General features: G+C 40.0%; 1 protein-coding gene across 9 annotated transcripts in view; it reads right to left on the reverse strand.

Moving 5' to 3' along the window:
- The window catches only part of APBB2 (amyloid beta precursor protein binding family B member 2), a 192,777-nt gene that overhangs the window by 29,678 nt on the left and 144,781 nt on the right, over positions 1–18,318 (reverse strand). For all 9 annotated transcript variants that reach the window (XM_074904700.1, XM_074904704.1, XM_074904699.1 and 6 more), the window contains one exon: positions 16,036–16,163. In XM_074904700.1, coding sequence (XP_074760801.1) covers positions 16,036–16,163 — 128 coding nt within the window. The remainder of the gene's footprint in view (positions 1–16,035; positions 16,164–18,318) is intronic.

Raw genomic sequence — 18,318 nt, forward strand, 5'->3', positions numbered from 1 at the left:
TTGGCAGTCACTTCTTCCAGCCACACAGATGCACTGGGAGCTTGATGCATTGTGTTTAGGCAGGATGTACAGCCTAAATATACCCTGAGACTCTAGTGACGTTTCTTCCTTCCCTCCTGCATATCATTAACAAGGTTTGGCAGGACCAGTTCACTCAAGTGGACAACCTGTGCCATTCTGAAAGCTTTCCGCTGATTTCCACAGGAGTAACAGGTTGGAATTTAATAAACAAGTCTGTTGATGCTGCCTAAGAAGAAACAGATCCAATTCCTCCTTTCTTGGATGTGTTAGATGCCCAGTGCTAACGAAAATTCAAGGCTATATAATAATTTTTGCACTGAAGCAAACAAGTAAGTCCTTGATAGTCTTGACACAAGTGTGGAACTCACTTGGGGGGCGGGGGGGGGGAATAAAAGGACATTTTATGCACAAGCAAAATGGCATCTGCAACTGGTTAAATGCTGTAAAATACACACGCTACATTTTTAATCCAGGTTCCAATCTGTGTTCAACATAACTTGTTTAAACTTGCAAGTGAAGACAGAATTAATCTGATGACAACTATCCTTGCCATTGCTGTTCTCCTCTTTCACTCTCTGCAAGTAGCATACAACAGGACATGGTACACTTCCAGCTGGCCAAACGACAGCACTCATGAGAACAATGTCACACTCCAATTTAAAAAGCTTCTAAGGAGAGAAGCCAAACTTTGCCATTTTAATATGCTGGAACAGTTAGTGAGAGAGCACCACAATCCTCCCTGGACCTTTCTTCAGTACAAGAAAAGAGATTCAGCAGAACTTTGGAAAATCCGTAAAAATAAATATAAGTAAAACTATGTATGTCCTGATCTTTGAGTTTTTAGCTGCTTTCCAGTAAATGAAATGGGACTGAATTCTAATCCTATTGGACTTGATATTTTGGTATGTGGTACAAGCAAAACTTACTGCCAATGCACCTTTCAGTAATGATGTGGCTAGATACAAACATGCTAGGTCTATTGTTGAGAAATAACTTGCCCTGGTATTTTTCATCAGTTCTTCTGGTCAAAGGGAAGGGTTTGAAAGGGCCAGCTGAATCTAGCAAATCAACAATAGGTTACAGGAGTGGTGCCACAGCCAAGGGTTCAGCTGCTTAGACCATGGGACTCACTCTGAGAAATCTGGTCTATTGGGGGCTGTTGGGGTCTGTCAGAGAAGAGGAAGAGCATCTTTGGTCACAGGCTTGCCAAGCTGATGAGGAGGGCTTTAAACTAAAGTTGCTGGGGGAGGGGAACCTCAATCCATCCCACTCTTACCAGCTTGACACCAGTGCCAGCAACAGATGCCCAGAGACTGGAGAGGGGTCACAGGTCAACAGGAGAGCACTTGAATAACAGGACAAAGGAATTCCAGCCAGTAAGTCAGCTTCACTGCAGGCACAACTTAAAGGCCTCTATGCAAACACACACAGCATGGGGAATAAACAAGAGGAGCTGGAGACGTTCACACACCTGCAGGGCTACGATCTTACTGGCATCACAGAGATGTGGTGGGATGGCTCCTATGAGTGGAGTGTTGGAATGGAAGGATGCAGGCTCTTTAGGAAGGACAGACAGGGGAGATGAGGAGGGGGGTTGCCCTCTATGTCATTGATCAGCTGGAGTTTGTGGAGCTCTGCCTGGGGATGAATGAGGAGCCAACAGAGAGCTTATGGGTCAAGATTTAAGGGAAGGCAGGGACAGGTGACATTACAGTGGGGGTCTGCTACATGCCATGCAACCAGGAAGACTGAGCAGATGAGGTCCTCTACAGACAGATAGGAGCAACCTCACATTCACGAGCCCTGGTCCTCATGAGGAACTTCAACCACCCTGATATCTCTTGGAGGAACAACACAGCAGGGCATAAGCAATCAGAAGGTTCCTGGAATTCATTGATGATAAGTTCCTTGTACAAGTGATAGAGAAGCCAATGAGGAGAGGTGCTATGCTAGACCCTGTTCTCATCAACATGGAGGGGCTGGTGGGGAATGTGAAGCTCGAGGGCAGCCTTGGCTGCAATGACCATGAAATAGTAGAGTTCAAGATCCAATACCAAGCTGTGTGGTGCAGTTGACATGCTAGAGGGAAGGGGTGTCATTCAGAGAGAACTTGACACGCTTGAAGTGGGCCTGTGCAAATCTCATGAAGTCCAATGGATCAGGGCAATCCCAAACACAAATACAGGCTGGGCAGAGAATGGATTGAGAGCAGCCCTGAGGAGAAGGACTTGGGTATGTTGGTTGATGAGAAGCAAAACATGATCTGGCAAATGTGCATCTGCAGCCCAGAAAGCCAACTGTATCCTGGGCTGCATCAAGAGAAGTGTGACCAGCAGGTAGAAGGAGGTGGTTCTCCCCTTCTACTCTGCTCTCATGAGACCCCACCTGGAGTACTGCATTCAGATCTGGGGCTCCAACATAAGAAGGACATGGACCTGTTGGAGCAATTCCAGAGGAGGCCACAAAGATGATCAGAGGGCTGGAACAACTCTCCTATGAAGACAGGCTGAGAGAGTTGGGGTCATTTAGTCTGGAGAAGAGAAGGCTCAGGGGAGACCTTATAGTGGCCTTGCAGTACCTAAAAGGGGCCTACAGGAAAGATGGGGAGGAACTTTTTACAAAGCCATGTAGTAGTGATAGGATAAGGGGTAATGACTTTAAACTGAAAGACAGTAGATTTATATTAGATGAAAGGAAGAAGTTATTTACTCTGAGGATGGTGAGTCACTGGAACAGGTTGCCCAGAGAAGCTGTGGCTGCCCCCTCCCTGGCAGTGTTCAAGGCCAGGTTGGACGGGGCTTTGAGCAACCTGGTCTAGTGGAAGGTGTCCCTGCCCATGGTAGGGGGGTTGGAACTAGATGATTTTTAAGGTTCCTTCCAACCCAAACCATTCTATAATTAATGTTTCAGCTTCCCTTTCCCATGCCCCATGTTCTCTGCTTCCTCTAAATTTGTTGCTTCTACTTGCCGTCTATTAAAAGAGCAACAGATTTACCTCTGCTATCAGTAACAGGAAAATCTCCTAAGCTTGGCTAGCAGGCAGTTTCTAAAAATGAAAAAGTAGTTTGAGCCCAGTGTCTTCCTCTTTGTGCACACACAACTTGCTTAGTAACTACAGCTATGCCTTGTGTCTGTCATTCTGGCCAAATTTTCTATACCAATCCTTAATCCTACCCAAAAATGTGAAATTCAAACATGAAATTAAAATTTTAGCTATAGGCTTTGGGGGATGGTGGTATCTGTTTTCTTATTCCTTTGAGCTTACTTGGCCAGATATATTATATGTATTCTGAAAATGAAAGAGGTGAAACTCACACAAAAGTCTTCTTTTATGAACTGTGTTTTAGAGAACAATCATCAATAACTTCAGTTTTGAGACCAGTCATGGAAGTTGCTGGGCACTGGCTGCCAAATTTGGCTGACAGGCTCTCCCCAGCAACAACTGCTACCATAAAGCACGTGAAAAAATGTCCAGCGCAAACACTGCACCGAGTCTCATTTCCCACTGCCAGCCAGCACTGTGAGCTTGAAGCCAAATCACTAGATAGGCAGGATCTTTGTACTGCAGTTTACCTACAGGCTGCAAAAGAAATGAGCTTGCAGCAGGTTAACAGGTCAACTTACAATGACAAAAAGATCACAAGCAGCCAGCCCTGGCAAGATGAAAACTGCCCATGAGAGCTCTTATCTTACGAAGACGACAAATTCAACTCCTGCACTGACAGAAGTGCCACATTCAAGGCAGCAGGGGTGTCTGGGGGCATGCCTGGTTTATAAATACAACACGTGTTGTTCCAGCCTCTCCCAGCTATCATGTGCTGACTTCTCATGGGTCCTCAGCCAGGTTATATGTCCCCAAGTTGCTGTGTTCCTCACTGGAGATAACGTTCAGCCAAGCTCATAATCAGGGAGTAGATATTTAACACTGTAAAATCTGTGCAGATCTCCACGCACTCAGCAGTCATGATGTGCCCAATTCTCTGGTTAAACTGCCAGTAAACAGCAAGGCATCTGAGTAAATGAACTTATCTTACACTCTAGACACAGGAGTGGGATCATGCTCTCCCCAAATTGATCAAATATTCTTAGTGCACGGCCAGAAGCTGTTTATCTGAGTATCCCATCATACCCAGCCCTGGTAATACCAGCAGAGCTGTGGCTGGACTAAAGCAAAAAAACCACCATCAGCAGCTGAGATCCTCATCCTCAACCTGAGCATATGCAAGGACTAGATCTGAGGGCTTCACGTACAGTAAATTTTGAGGAAAAAAGAAAATGAGTTTGTGAGTAAGGAACACGGATTCAAATTGTGATTTATTCCAGTTTGAACAAAAGGAAAATGATATTATAGGAACAAATTCATTGTTGTGAGGCCAAGAGTGTATTTTTGTGGGTGGAGAGGTAGTTAACCCTAGCAGCTGCACTCACACTGCTGGCTCACACTTTACAGACCTAGTAGTATAGACATACTACTATAGCCCTGTAGTCCTACACTTGAGATAGAAGCAAAAGCAGGTTTGCATCCCAGCTCCTGCACCTGCAGGACACAGCTCCACTTCTGCCCTACCGGAAGAGAAACAAATGTTTCCCAAGCTTGCCCTGCCCTTTGCTATTCTGAGGCATCCATCCTATCCTAAACCAAAACATTTTGACATTTCTAGGAAACAAAAAATTAATCCTTTTAGCAAAACTCGGAGCACAACAACAAATTTGTTTAGTCTTTAACAACTTAGAAGCTGAAAACCTCCCATCATTGTAATGATGTGCTTTCATCCCAAATTATCCGGCAGCAACAGCAGTGCCAGATCTTCTAATTTATCTGAAGTTTCATATTATTTTCAAAAAGAGAGGGAAGGTAAAGGACAAGTGAAGAAGCATTTCATAAAGTTTAAATCCTGGATTCAGACAGGTATACACACCACAAAACAAGTTTCCAGCATCCATGGATGGATGAAAAAGTTTGAGGTACTACCTTCAATCCTAAAGGCTCAAAAGTGACAAAATAAACGTGCCACTTACAAATGCCTGGGTTGGTAATATCCCAGAAGAGCTTTGTTTGTTTTTTAAACTAAAGCCCTTGAAGCCACATATGTAGTTCATAAATGAATAGAGGGCACGAGCAATTGCTTAGTTTGCTTTGTCTAATTTATGTTCCACCTGAGCGAAAGCCGAGATGAAAAACAATTTTCCTAATAAAATACAGATGAGTGTCCCCCCAAAAAGACAAAAAAAAAAATTAGAATCTTTCTTAGTGCATCTGTTCTCTTGCAGTTATCGGTACTTTTAATCTTAAATGTGTATCTCTATTGTTGGAGATATACACATAAAGTTTATTTAGATTCTTCAGACATCACCAAAAGAAACGGGTAGAAAATAAAATTCTTAATGAAGAAAGACTGATAACATATATATAAATATATGTCAATACATCAATATATTTCAATAAATATATGTTTATATATATATAAAAATACAAAACAATTCAATACATCCTTAGCAAACTGAACTACACCTGCAATCAGTTTGCTAAAAGAATAACTGCTCTGAGATTGTCCACAATTGCAGAGGACAGGCCACAGGGCCCACATGGATCCTTCTAGTCTGAGCTACTGAAAAATTATTCTTTAAATTACCTACAGCTCCTCCTTCTGTATCTTTTTGACAAATACAGCATTATCTCAAACACTGCCACATGTCAGTAACTGGTATCCCAGGACACAGGCAAGCTGACTTTTCACAGGTTCTTCCTGAAGTGGAAAAATTCACTTACTTCATTGATGTTAAACATTAAGATGAGCAGAATACCAGGTCAAAAACTGAAGCCAGCCACCTTGCCCGACCTTGCAGATCTCAAACTCTTTCCTACTCAGAATTCTAAGATTCATATTAGACTTCTTATTTTTCCACCTATTTTGTTGTTTTACGAGAAGAATCCTACCCCTGCTAAAGAAATAACATTTACATCCTGCCACTCCCAGAAGTATTATATGGATTTTGCTGAGCAGTATCCAAGTTTTCCATGTCCACATCTGTAAGTTACAGTCTAACACAACTCATGCTGAAATTAACAAAAAGCTTCCCATCAATTTTAAGGGGAATTTGGTCAGACTCATGGGGCACACAAGCATACATCCAGCCAACTTTTAGATTAATCGAGGTGGGGAGAGGGGAACTTCAAACAGTAAAATATTAACATTTTAGAGACCACTGAGAATTGAGTTCTATGTTTAAAACATTATGCAAATTATAAATTAAAATTATTTTTATGGCATTAAGATGAATAGCATTTCTGTAAAGCAGACCATTACCACAAGAGATAAAATGCACACAGATTTTTCAGTGACATTAAGCACAGTTTTCTTCTTGAAAAAATACGGATGCTCATGTAACACATTTTCTAAATACAAAACCAAATCAGTCAGTAAAAACACTGAACGTTTTAAGATGCTTGAATTATTTGTTGAAAAAAAATCTTCTAGTTTGTTCAAATTAGCGTTTAAGTTTCTGCTAATCAATCTGCATTTATCAAAGAGACTTTAGTAGGTGACCTAACTCCACTGCCAGAGGGCAAACCGTGCTGAGTATCACTGACAAACAAAGGCCCTTTTCCCTGGTGGAGCTAAGGGAAGAAGCCAACATACCATTTTCAGAATTAAAGGCCCAAAGTGACAACGCTTTCTAAATACCTGTAATGGATAAGACAGTATATGCTATGATTTACATAAAGATGTACCTCACATAAATATCTGAATTGCAATCAGCTAGTAGCAAATGTGGAAAAGCATCCTGAGGCAGATGCGACAGTTAAATAATTGAAATGGTAAGTTGATAGCAAGAGCATCATCTTTCATTTTAGAGGCACAGTCCAAATTATTGTACCAGTGCAGTTTAGTCGAGTTTGTGACTGTGTTTAGAGACACATGCAGCACAAAATTTGGACCTTATTGTACTGTAGTACATACTAAATTGCAGAAGACCTTCAGTGAGCTACAAATACATAGGCATGTTACAAGTTTCCTTGGTATCAGGAGTACAACACTGATGCAAACATGAAAAGAGCATTTATGTATGTGGATATAAATATTTACACAGTAAAGACATATATAGAAACATCCTACCTCTCTCTAACCCACCAGTAAGGTAGGAACCAGTAGGGTGTTTGGACAGGAAGAACAATTAAAGGCAGGTCATTTTCTGGTTGTAATTTAACTTTTTTATTTGCTATATTAGAAAGTTGTGAATGTCCCACATTTCATTAATTATCATAACAGAGATAATCAAATGAAACCCTTTCCACTGCACAGTAAGTTTTCTCCTCTGAATTGCTTTTTCAGAAATTATTTGGCTGGTATAGTAACAATTTTTAGGCTGTCAATTTTTTGCCTACAATAGAAAACAATAAGCATAGTAAATACATGTCTTACAAAGGGTTGACCTTTTCAAGTAATCTACCACATGACAGAAAAGTCTGTTCCTGTTCATACAAACATACTATAATCAAGGTAACAAAGAGCTGTACCAAACATCTCAGCTAGAATGGTGCTTATAAATATTCTTAGCGCAATTTTTCTTAAAACACTTTTCTTCTATTCAGTGTTCTATGCTCTCTAAGGCTTTTCTCCTCAGAAGGTTTTTTTATATGCCCACCTTATTAGTAACTGAATAGCTTCAATATACTTTAGACTAGCAAAGTGAAATCACTAGTGGACTAATTTGATTTTCTCTCATCTGCTACAGACCTTAGACTAGACAAGGCCTTGAGATGAGAACAAAGGAAATACAGCAAAGTTTTGATTAGTGTTACTAAATTGATAGTAGTTGATAGTCTTCATAAGGCCATCAAAGCCTAATTCTCTTATGAAAATTTATTCTATAGATGGCTCCCTCTATACACAGGCCCTACTGTTGACATATTCTCTGAGAGAAGTATACTAAGTCTAACTTCAGTTCCACTGAAGATGAAGGGGGTGAAAGAAAGGCAGGCACATTCAGTCGACTCCAACTGGTTTGGGAAGGAGGATGCTATTTATTGTTGGCACAGCCTCTGCTGAGAGGAAGCAACAGATTGTGTATTCGACCAAGTGCATGACCTGGCAAAATAAATAGGGTAAGTTTAAACCACCTTTCACTGTCACTTAACACCAAAGCTTCTAATTGGGTGTTGAAAACAAGGAGGGCTGTGAAGATCCTGGGAATGAGATGTTTTCTGTTCACAGCTACAGAGGCAGAGAGCAGCTGCTTTTTGCATCACCTGCATCACTGTTTTGCCACTGAGTTAAGGCAACAGTTAAATACAAGAATCTGGCCTGGGCATAGCATCTGCTTGATTAACATACAGTGAAAAGAATAATAGAAGAAAGCATCAGATTTCCACCCCAGTCTGGCAGCCAGTGGCTCTCCTGAGCTGCAGACACTTTCACAGGCAGCTTAGGTTATTCTCGAGGGACCTGTGTGATAGCCATTTAAGTTCACCGATTACCCTGGTTGTATCCTAAAGCATTTGAGTTTAATAACTAGAATCATAGGGAATACGTAGAGATTTTCTAGCACAAATTTGTAGAAATACTTTAAACCAGGGACTCAGTCAACATGCCATGTTTTTATTAATTGAGACGGCCTGACTACATTGCAGTGGTTATTTGTAGTCCCGGTTTAGACATATCATTTGTCTTACCTGAAAGCTTTACAGCTGAGCACTTTCAGAAGTGACACTAGATACAATTCCCAAATTATATGCAGTATTTTCCAGTATTTTCTGAAAACAAATACGGAATAGTAAAGGGTTCTGTTTAAGTTGACTAAGCATTCATCGCCATGCTCAAACCACTAGCAGAGCAAGTGACACACTGGTTGTCTGGTTGTTTTTCCTAGTGAGAAGGGAAGCCTCCTGCTTTTTTCCCACCTCTTTACAAGCAAATGCCTCAGCACAACCCTGAGCTCTCCTTCATGGGCTTCTCTGTTCCTGTTCCCCTCTCCCACACAAATCCTTACCATTCTCCTTTTCTGTGTTTGTCTGAATTCCCTTGTTTCGTGAGACTTCTCTGCACTTGTGCTAATTTACGGCTACTGTGGTTCTCAGCTGCTGTTTCTGCATTTAAGCTTTTCAGAGGTTACCAAGTATCCTCAGCTCCACAGGCAAAATTCTCCCTAAGCATATACTTTTTTCTCAGCTGCTATCAAAGGGTGAATCCATTGTTCGTAAGGACCTGAGCTGCTCGCAAGCCTCAATTGTAACACAGAAAAATTCCTGTCACATGTAATCATTTTTCATCTCATTAGTGGCATTAGGCCAAAAGGATAGAGGGATGTTGCCCTAACACAGTTGAAGCCACTGGTGCAACTACAGGTGTTTATTTCAACTTAATATAGGCCTATTTCAATTCATCTTCAATCTACCATGTCTTTCATGTTAAATCCCAAAACTAAAATAAACCAGTTTCATTAAGCAAAGTAAGAATGAACACATACAGCTTTTTGCATCCACTTAACTATATTTGCTTGAAAACACATTAATTCTGTAAGCTTAACTGGATTTTCCCTTTCACAGCTGTATTATTTCCTTACACCCTCCTAGAACACGCTGCACTTGCAAACAGTAATGTGAGGCCTTATGGATATAAATGGGAAGTTTTGTATAAAAAACCACCTAAACTATTTCTTAGTGTGAATGGAAAATGTTACTAAAACATACAGAAAAGGATATTCAGATACAGTTGGCTTAAGGAAAATGAGAAAGCAAAAGATTAGTCTAAAAAAGACAGCTAAGAATATGGTCAGATGAGCCAGCAGAATCCTTTTCCTCCAGTATAATCCCCCACCTCTACCCTATTTATGTGATTCTTCACTGTATGTTTTGTCCTTATTGCAAGGTTATGAGGACCAAGGGGAATAGCCAATATTGATTAATGGTATCTCAGAGTTTGAAGAGTTCAGCTGTAATTACACATTCTTTGAAGAGTGTTATCTTGTCAGAAGAGCAGGTGCAAACACCACCTCAGTTTTAATTTATTTTCTGCTTTTCTTGACCACTTCTCTTTAATGCAGGAGAAAAAGTTTAATATTCATTATCTTGTACAGCTTGATAAGCTTCTCTCACATAATCTGTGAAAGACTCAAACTCAGAGCACATTCAATCATTACTTCAAAGGGAAGACAATCCAGAAGGACTATAACACCTCCCTGAACAATGCAGCTGTAAGTCACATTGCATCAATAAGGCCTAATGTTGTGTTGCTTGTACATGAAATATTTTCTGACAGGGGAAATGATCAATTACAGCTACAACAGGATATCCCAACCACACTAAACTTGTATTTATTGTCTGTACTTCTCGTAGCTTTTAGGCCAGGTATCCCTCCTCAAATCTCATGTCCATATGATAGACATGCACTGGAGCTCAAGTCAGGTAATATCTGTAAGTACAACAGCATCAACTAGGAAATATAGATCATAACCCCATGAGACAGGCACTCAACCTGCAGCACAGCTTCCACACTCATCCCTCTTCTGGCCTCTAACAAATCAGTTCTCACTCAGACATATCCCTGCCCTTCTTAGCTTGACATGCACACAAAACTAAAAAGGAAACATTTAACCTGCTGTATAGTCCTGTGGCTCAAGTGAAAATTTCCAATTCTGGATGTCTAGAAAAAGGTTCCTAAATCTGTATCTAGACATTTGATTTTTCAAAGACACACAGATCCTACTGGAGTCAGTGGACAGTGCAGGTATTAAACAACTCTGAAACCAGGCCACTTTAATTTAGCTGTTGAAACAGCAAGATAGTATAATATTTTTAATTCCCCATATTCTGAGGAATCTGAGCCATCACTTTATACCATTTCCTCCTCATTTTCCACAAATTTATCCCATTTTATCACTCACATCACCCCAACAGTTTTCTCAGCTCTTTCCCTAACAGCTCCTGAGATAACAGAGCTCAGGTAACTTCTGATTTGTTGTTAAGATTTTCTTCTCTTCCAGCCTTACAAGAATATGTCCATCTGACATGGGGCATCTACCCATTTAGTTGTCTGCTCTCCCTTTTTGAGACAGCTTGAGCTTCATCTTTGGTGCGTACATTGTCCTACTTTCTTCAATCCAGTTGTCCTCTCCACCCCCTTCTCCCCTTTGTGATTCCCAGCCTCATTTTATTCCCTGATGCCTAGGCAGCAGAAAAACAGGGGCAGTTCAAAGAAAGCAGGGCAATGGACACCCACACAGATGCAGAGATCCCCACCACCATCACCTGATAAAATGGGCATTATTAGGACAGAGGAGGAAGCGCAATGCCTTCACACCTTCTAGCCAGAGTCTACAGTCAGAAAACCCTAATACCAGAGAATCTGCCTCTCCATCACTTAAGAATCAAGAGCGACTGCGCTCCCTCCTCAGCCTGCCAGGGAAACACCCAAACTATCCAGAGAAAACAAACCTGCACTGTGTGGTGACAAAGCTAGTGGATGCACGAAGACATGCGCTATGTGTTTTATCCAACATGTCAGGTGTCCACACCATGCAGTAACCAGTTCCATATTCAGTCCCATCAAAGCTCTCTCCTGAACCCATTCACAGCCCTCCTGACCAGCTAACCACTGAAATTTTCAGCTGGAATATACTGCTGTTGTATGGAGACACCAGGAGAGAAGAAAAAATGATCTTTCAGGCTATTAATGTCCTGTAGAGGTTTTAAAAGTTGAGGCAGGCTTTGGATTGGTGGAAGAGCAATGAAGATAAAGGAGGATTCAGGGAAACGTGCTAACTGAAACTCTTTTACAAAATTGATGGGCCATTACCTTTTCTCTTTTCCTTGTTAGCGAGCTGCTCAGAAAGCAAAGGGCATGCACCAGCAGCCCAGAAGGGGAGACAAAATCCAACCTAAGGAATGATTAATGTACACTCCTGCATCTCTCAAGTGAAAAGAACAAGCCTTTTATAGCTTCAGCAGACTAATATTTTCCAACATGCTTTTAAAGCCCCGAAAAAAACCCATGTCATCGCTGGCTTGTTAAGAAGCAAACACAGCACTGACAATTATTCAGATACCACAAATCCTCAATGTGACAGTGACCTTACTGATCTTGAAATCAAGCTACTTAAGCAAGTGCAGGGACTTTTTTTATTTACAAATAATACCAAATGAATCGTCATGGCTATTTTCAGTAGAGCTGGAGACAAAGACTGTGTAAGAATACAGTGACTTCTACTTCTAAAAATCACACAATATCATCTAAGAAACGAAGTCTGCCAAAAGGCTGGAACAGATACAATATATTTATTTTCCATAATGCCCATATATACATATTAAACATAGGAGCTCTGAGTCTACACATACACATACCCATACATACATGCATAAACACCAATTTGTGGGAACTTGCTTTTATTCACAATTGCATGAAGGTGCTCCAGACTTTCTTAAAGTCAAACATATTTTACTGACTAATTGAAAACAAGCTATGTTAGCTTTCAAAACACAAAATCACCACACAGCCTAAGTGAATAGAATGATGAAGCCTTTGATTATTACAGAACTGTTAAAAAAAGAAACTCTTGATGTCAAAATAATAGTGTAATGTATGGAGTCAGTGATTTCAGCCTCCCGGAAGATGTTTCTGCCTGAGGTGAGTTAGCAGACACATCCTCAGATTAAACCTTCATCAGCAGATCTCTGTATTTCATCAATCTTTCATTATGGTACAGCTTAGAAAATCATCTGGTCAGATGTCATTAGAAAACCTCTTCATCTTCCAAAGCATAATCTACCCAAATAAATTACTACAAACAAAACAGAGTTAAAAAGGAGGGCTTGCAGATAGTAATGGTGTTCAAATAGCTCAAAATAGAGGAAAATATAAATTTCTACAATATTTTAAAATTGAAACACTGCCTTTCACAACTAATCCAATGTATTTTATTATACAGGCTCCCAGAAGATGTGGATAATTAACAAAACTCATGTGCAACAACTTCTAGAAGAGCTTAATCCCAAAACCTGGGATTTCATCAATTTCCTGGACAATTAATTCACCAAAGCAGCAATGACATACCCTAACTTTTCTCTGTGAATGGCAAACTCATAATCAGGGAAAGCTGCTCTTTCAATCAGCAAATGGCTTTAGTGTTTCTTACCTCAGAACCAACAGGTAATTTTACCAGGATGAGCTCAAGGACTGTCCTGTCTTGCTAATGTATACATGAAAAGTGCAATTTCCATCTCAACAATACAGTTTTCCCAGCTTGGGTTCTCCAGTCACCAATGCTTTTTTTCTTGTGATAGTGCTTCTTCAGCAAATGCTACATCATTTATGCTACCCTTCAAAGCATGTTTCCTATACTGAACCTCTCTACACCCAAAACACAATGTGTATCGGACAACTCAGTTATAAGTTTCTTCTTTCTGCTTGTCTTTTGGATCTTCTGATATCTACCATCACATGCAGTCTGTTTACTTATAAATAATGGCTACACTGCTTTTCCTACAATCTTATTTTTTTATAAGGGTCAACAAAACATTAAACAAATAAAATTTCAAAAAGAGTGAGCTCCAGTCCTCAAAGTCATACTGGACACAAAATTTCTGTAGAAACATCTATCAAAATTCTTATGAAGGGCTAAGATAGGAAAGCTCTAAAATCAAACTCCCTATAATGAAAAAAAAATTCCAATAAAAGTGGCTAAGAGCAAATGAAATATTAAAGCTGGTTTTGATTGTGTGTTTATATACTAAATCTTCAGTAAATTATTTCTTGCTGTTATTTACAGCAACCAATCAAACAAAGCTATGTTCTCTAGAAACAAGAAATGCTCACTTTCAACACGGAAAGGTCAACTCTTTCTTCTGACAGTAGAAACACAAGAAAAGATTAGTTTATTTGCTCTGCCAGTTTCTCTGTATTGTCAATGTCACAAATAAAATCTATTTGCAGGAAAACAGTAGAGGAAGCTTCTACCTTTTATGACCAAGAGGGAGCACACTGAGTTTGTTTGGAGGTTTATTTGTTGGTTTGTGGTTTTTTTAACTTGGACCTATACTTCTCCCACATACTCCATAACTAAAATTTTTTTCTTAATAGAGACAGGAGTTTCTGCAGAAGTCTCAACAGAACTGGAATTCATCTTTGGTCCCCACATATGACATGAAAATGGGCAGGAGTGGGATCAGAGATGCTATTTCCTGTGCCTTACACATAGCTTTTGGTAAATGTTGTGGGATACAAACACAGGTCTCTAGGTCAGAGTAGACAGAATGATCTGCACACACACAACCTTTCCCACCAACTCCTGTCATACTGATGGGGCTTATATTCATCTAGGAGAGTTTGATATTGCCACTCATCCCCAGATACATTTCACCAAAAGCTTCCAACATTCTTGGTGCCACATGATTGCAAAAGGGACATTTCTCTTAAATGTCCCTTTTCAACACTGATGTTTCTGTGATCAGTTCTGTCTTTAGGAGAAGCAGGTACCCAGCCTAAAGAAATATGACTCATTGTCTTGTTTTATAAACAACATAATGGAATGATTTTATTTTCTAAAGAAATGTATTTGAAAAAAGAATGGTAAATGCTTCAAAAAAATTAATGAAAAGCAAAACTGGCTTCCTTTACTCTGTATCACATTCAGGTGCTCCTTAAGCTGCTCTATTTACTTCCTGACCAAAGCAAGCTACTACAAAATCTGACTTGTAGGGAAATGTGCAATGCATTCATTTTCTGAGGCAAACGAAATACTGTAATGGTTTATTTTTAGGAAGTTAAAACCTTTTTATTTCCCTCCCACTCAAACTGGATTTTGCCCTTTTAGATCTCTCAAAAATCTGCACCAATGGAAATGAAAAACAATAAAAAAAACCCCAGACCACCAATAAAAAAATTAGAAAAATGGAATTGGGTCACAGAAACACTTATCACCTTGCCTTCTGGAAATTTAGCCAGAGAAAATCAGAAACTTTGGGGAAGGAATAAAGAAGTTTCAGAAGATGTTTTACTGGGAAAGATTTTTCAGGTTCAGAATGACATTTCCCATCAAAAGTCAGTGACAAAAAAAATAACCCCTACTATTGCAAATATCTCAATAATCAAACATGAACAAAAAAGCAGCAGCTCATTAGCATTATTCAATCCTTACTACCCATGTGTCAGGATGGGTACTGTCTGAAGATCCTGGAATTACTCAAAGCTAATGACAATGTTTTTGATACACCAAACTGCTCAATGGGAGAGGAAGACAGCTTGCTGTCCCTCCTTATAAGAAGTCACCTTCACAACCCTGTTCCCACAGCAATGTTCAAGACAAAGAAGGGTGCTACCAAAAGAAGACCAGCCAGGAACAGAAGCTAAGGAAAGACTGGCTTCAGGGCAGGAAGCCCTTTAGCATGAACTTGTGGCTGCTCTCTACAGCAAGGAAGAACTTCATCTCACATGCACTCAGGTTTCAGGGACAAACCTTAGTTTTCTGCAACACCCTTAGGAATTTTCTTGCATCAAGATCTTTAAGTAAAAGTAATGGCTTAAACCATTACTCTTCCCTCAGTCCAACCTTTTTCTCCATCAAATCAAATATCTCAGGAAAGTGGAAATACATGCATATGGTCAGAGTGTAAGTAGCAAGTGTTACTTGCCACAGGAAGACGTGATTTCACATAGCCAGGACAAACATACTACGGGACATATTTGAAAATACAGTTCTATATAAAAAAGTATTTTATACATCTGAAACTAAATAATGTTGTGTGTGCAGTTTTATGCACCTGGCTGAATTAATCTGAAAGGTTTGCTCAATATAGGTTAAGCAAAACAGCATATAAGTGATGAACTATGAAAAGCAGTGATTTTAAAAAGTAGCACCAGAAAGAAAAAGAATTTATCCATCCTCTCATAGCCCCTGGGACACAACTGCTCAATTTAACAAATAGATTTGATACCTAACTTCCTCCTGGTGTATGTGTATTCTGTATCAGCAGACAAAACTAGCACCAAGTCAAGAGAGATAAGGAGAGCGAAAACTCACCGGCCATTGTCACGACCCACACCCCAGACTCTGATGCTCACAATGGGCTGTGAATGAAGAACTGTGCGGTCCATGGGGTCAATCAGGTTCAGCATGTCATTTTCCAGTATAAGGTACATGTCTTTGCCCTGCAACTCCAGAAAAAGTACAGTTAGTTACACAGTACATCCCCCTCTCAAACTGACTGGGATCAAGATGTTATGCCTATGCTGTTTAGACTTGCGTCCTCTTAATTTACTCAGAGTTTAAGTTTGTTCCAGGAGCAACTGAAAACAAGTTCATTTACTTCTGGTGTGAAAAAAATCTAACATGGTATCTTGCTACTTCTATATTTTTAGACAATCCCAATCACAAAAAGCTTTGATACCTTCTAAATGCAACTGTTTGACTCATTCAACCCCATGCTACTGAGTTATTCAACAGATTATGTGTTTATCCATTCTCAAGTAAATTCTTCAATATATTAGAAGTCAAGAACTGTCTTAACAGTAAAGGCTCACATTAAAACCTGTACTCTTAAGGCAGAGTTTCTTCCTTCAAACAATGTGCTTTGTTTCCATAAACTTTAACCAACGGGTCATGGGAACAGACAGAAATTTGTACATGTCAAAGGATTTATACGATACTCTTTGAAGAAAGATTAATTAAAGGGGAAAACCTAGCATTAAGACATGAATGTGAATTCTGCCAGTGACTGCAGAGTCATGGAGCCAGGGTTTCTCCCTAGTTCTTCTGGCATGTAAGAACAAGAAGAATGCTTTTCCCCTTAGAGGAAACAAATTTAGAGGCAATTTTCCTTTTGATGCTAATTCACAAACGCTAATCTTCCACCTATGGTTAGCATTTGCAAAAGGTCTGCTGCCTGTTCTGTTAGAGCTATTAGCTCTCTTTTCAGAGGCAGTACATCTACCCTGCAGACCACAGGATCCCACAAAAATGGTCATGGATCTGTTGCCAAGAAGTAACACAAGCTCCTGCTGATAATAATAAAAAGAAAGCAAGGACTATCAACTAAATGTAGAGTAATTTGTTTCCTCTCTATTTAGCCAGAACCTATAAATGAACAGAAAGATTAGAAAGGGTCTGACTTCCTACTGACAGTGTTTCAAAAATGACCTTTTTCTTCACCTCAGTAACACAGAAACCCTCTTCCCAGCTGGTTACAGTGGCTCACATCTTAATGATGTCTAATTTTGTGTCTGCATAAGATGCACATTCATGTCACCCTGGGAGGGCCTGCTTCCAGGGTTTCTAGGCTAGGCTGGAAGGGGCAGGTACCACCTCTGCCCCCGGAATCTCCTAACAGATTCTAATGGGAGTTGTAACAGAGCTGGCAGTGCAAATACCAAGAGGTGTGTGGGAAAGGGAGAGGACACAGGCTGGTATATGCAATGCCAACACAAGAACATCTTGCCTGATGGAAAAAGTACAGCTGTGACTGAGATGCAAGGCTGGATAGACAGGCTGCTCCTGGAGGAGCAGAAGCAGATGTAGCTGTGATAACCACGGGGCGCATTAGCAGCATTCAGCTGCCTGTGGCATACAGAAAAAGAAACATGGGAAATAAAACACAGAAGCCAGGATGACACCAGGCAGACCAGGATGATGAAGGAAACCAAACAGAAAACAGAGTCATCACAAAGAAAAAGGTTGAGAAATTTGCTTGAAGGTCATAAGCAGTAAACAGATCGTGTGAAGAATGTTACCAAGTGTCACAAAGATTGCTTTTTGGACTCATTTTCTCCTTATATATTTGTTCCAGAAGGAAATTATTACAAGAAGGTAAAATCTGTTCATCATGCAAAATACACTGGGATTAGGGTAATAAAACTGAATCCAAATTAGCTGGAAAAGATTGGAGAATGGGCAGATAAGCAACATAAGTCACAGAAAATTATCCTTGCAATGCTCAAGGGATAGCTTGGCCACAGCCAGAAGTAATATATTTTGCTAAGTTTTGTTGCCTTATTATACAAAAGCTATTTTAGAGATGAAAACACTGCATAGGGTGAGAAATTATTTAGACAGACTAAGAGCTTGAGCTTCAGTGTCTCAGACTGCTGAAGAGTGTCAGAGACCTGATGGTCCAAGATGAAGAAAGCTCTCACAGAAAGAGCCATGCAGGGAAAGACAGACCCAGTCCAGCAGTCTTTCAGGGAAGTGTTATATACTGTGCTATAGAGGTCAATGGCAACAATGTAGCTTTTTCATGTAAGTTATTTTGTAATGTACAGAAATACAATGCACAGCAAAGCAGTAACGCAGAGGAGTCACGTTTTTCTT

This window comes from Athene noctua, chromosome 4, assembly GCF_965140245.1.
Source record: "Athene noctua chromosome 4, bAthNoc1.hap1.1, whole genome shotgun sequence".
Taxonomy (NCBI): domain Eukaryota; kingdom Metazoa; phylum Chordata; class Aves; order Strigiformes; family Strigidae; genus Athene; species Athene noctua.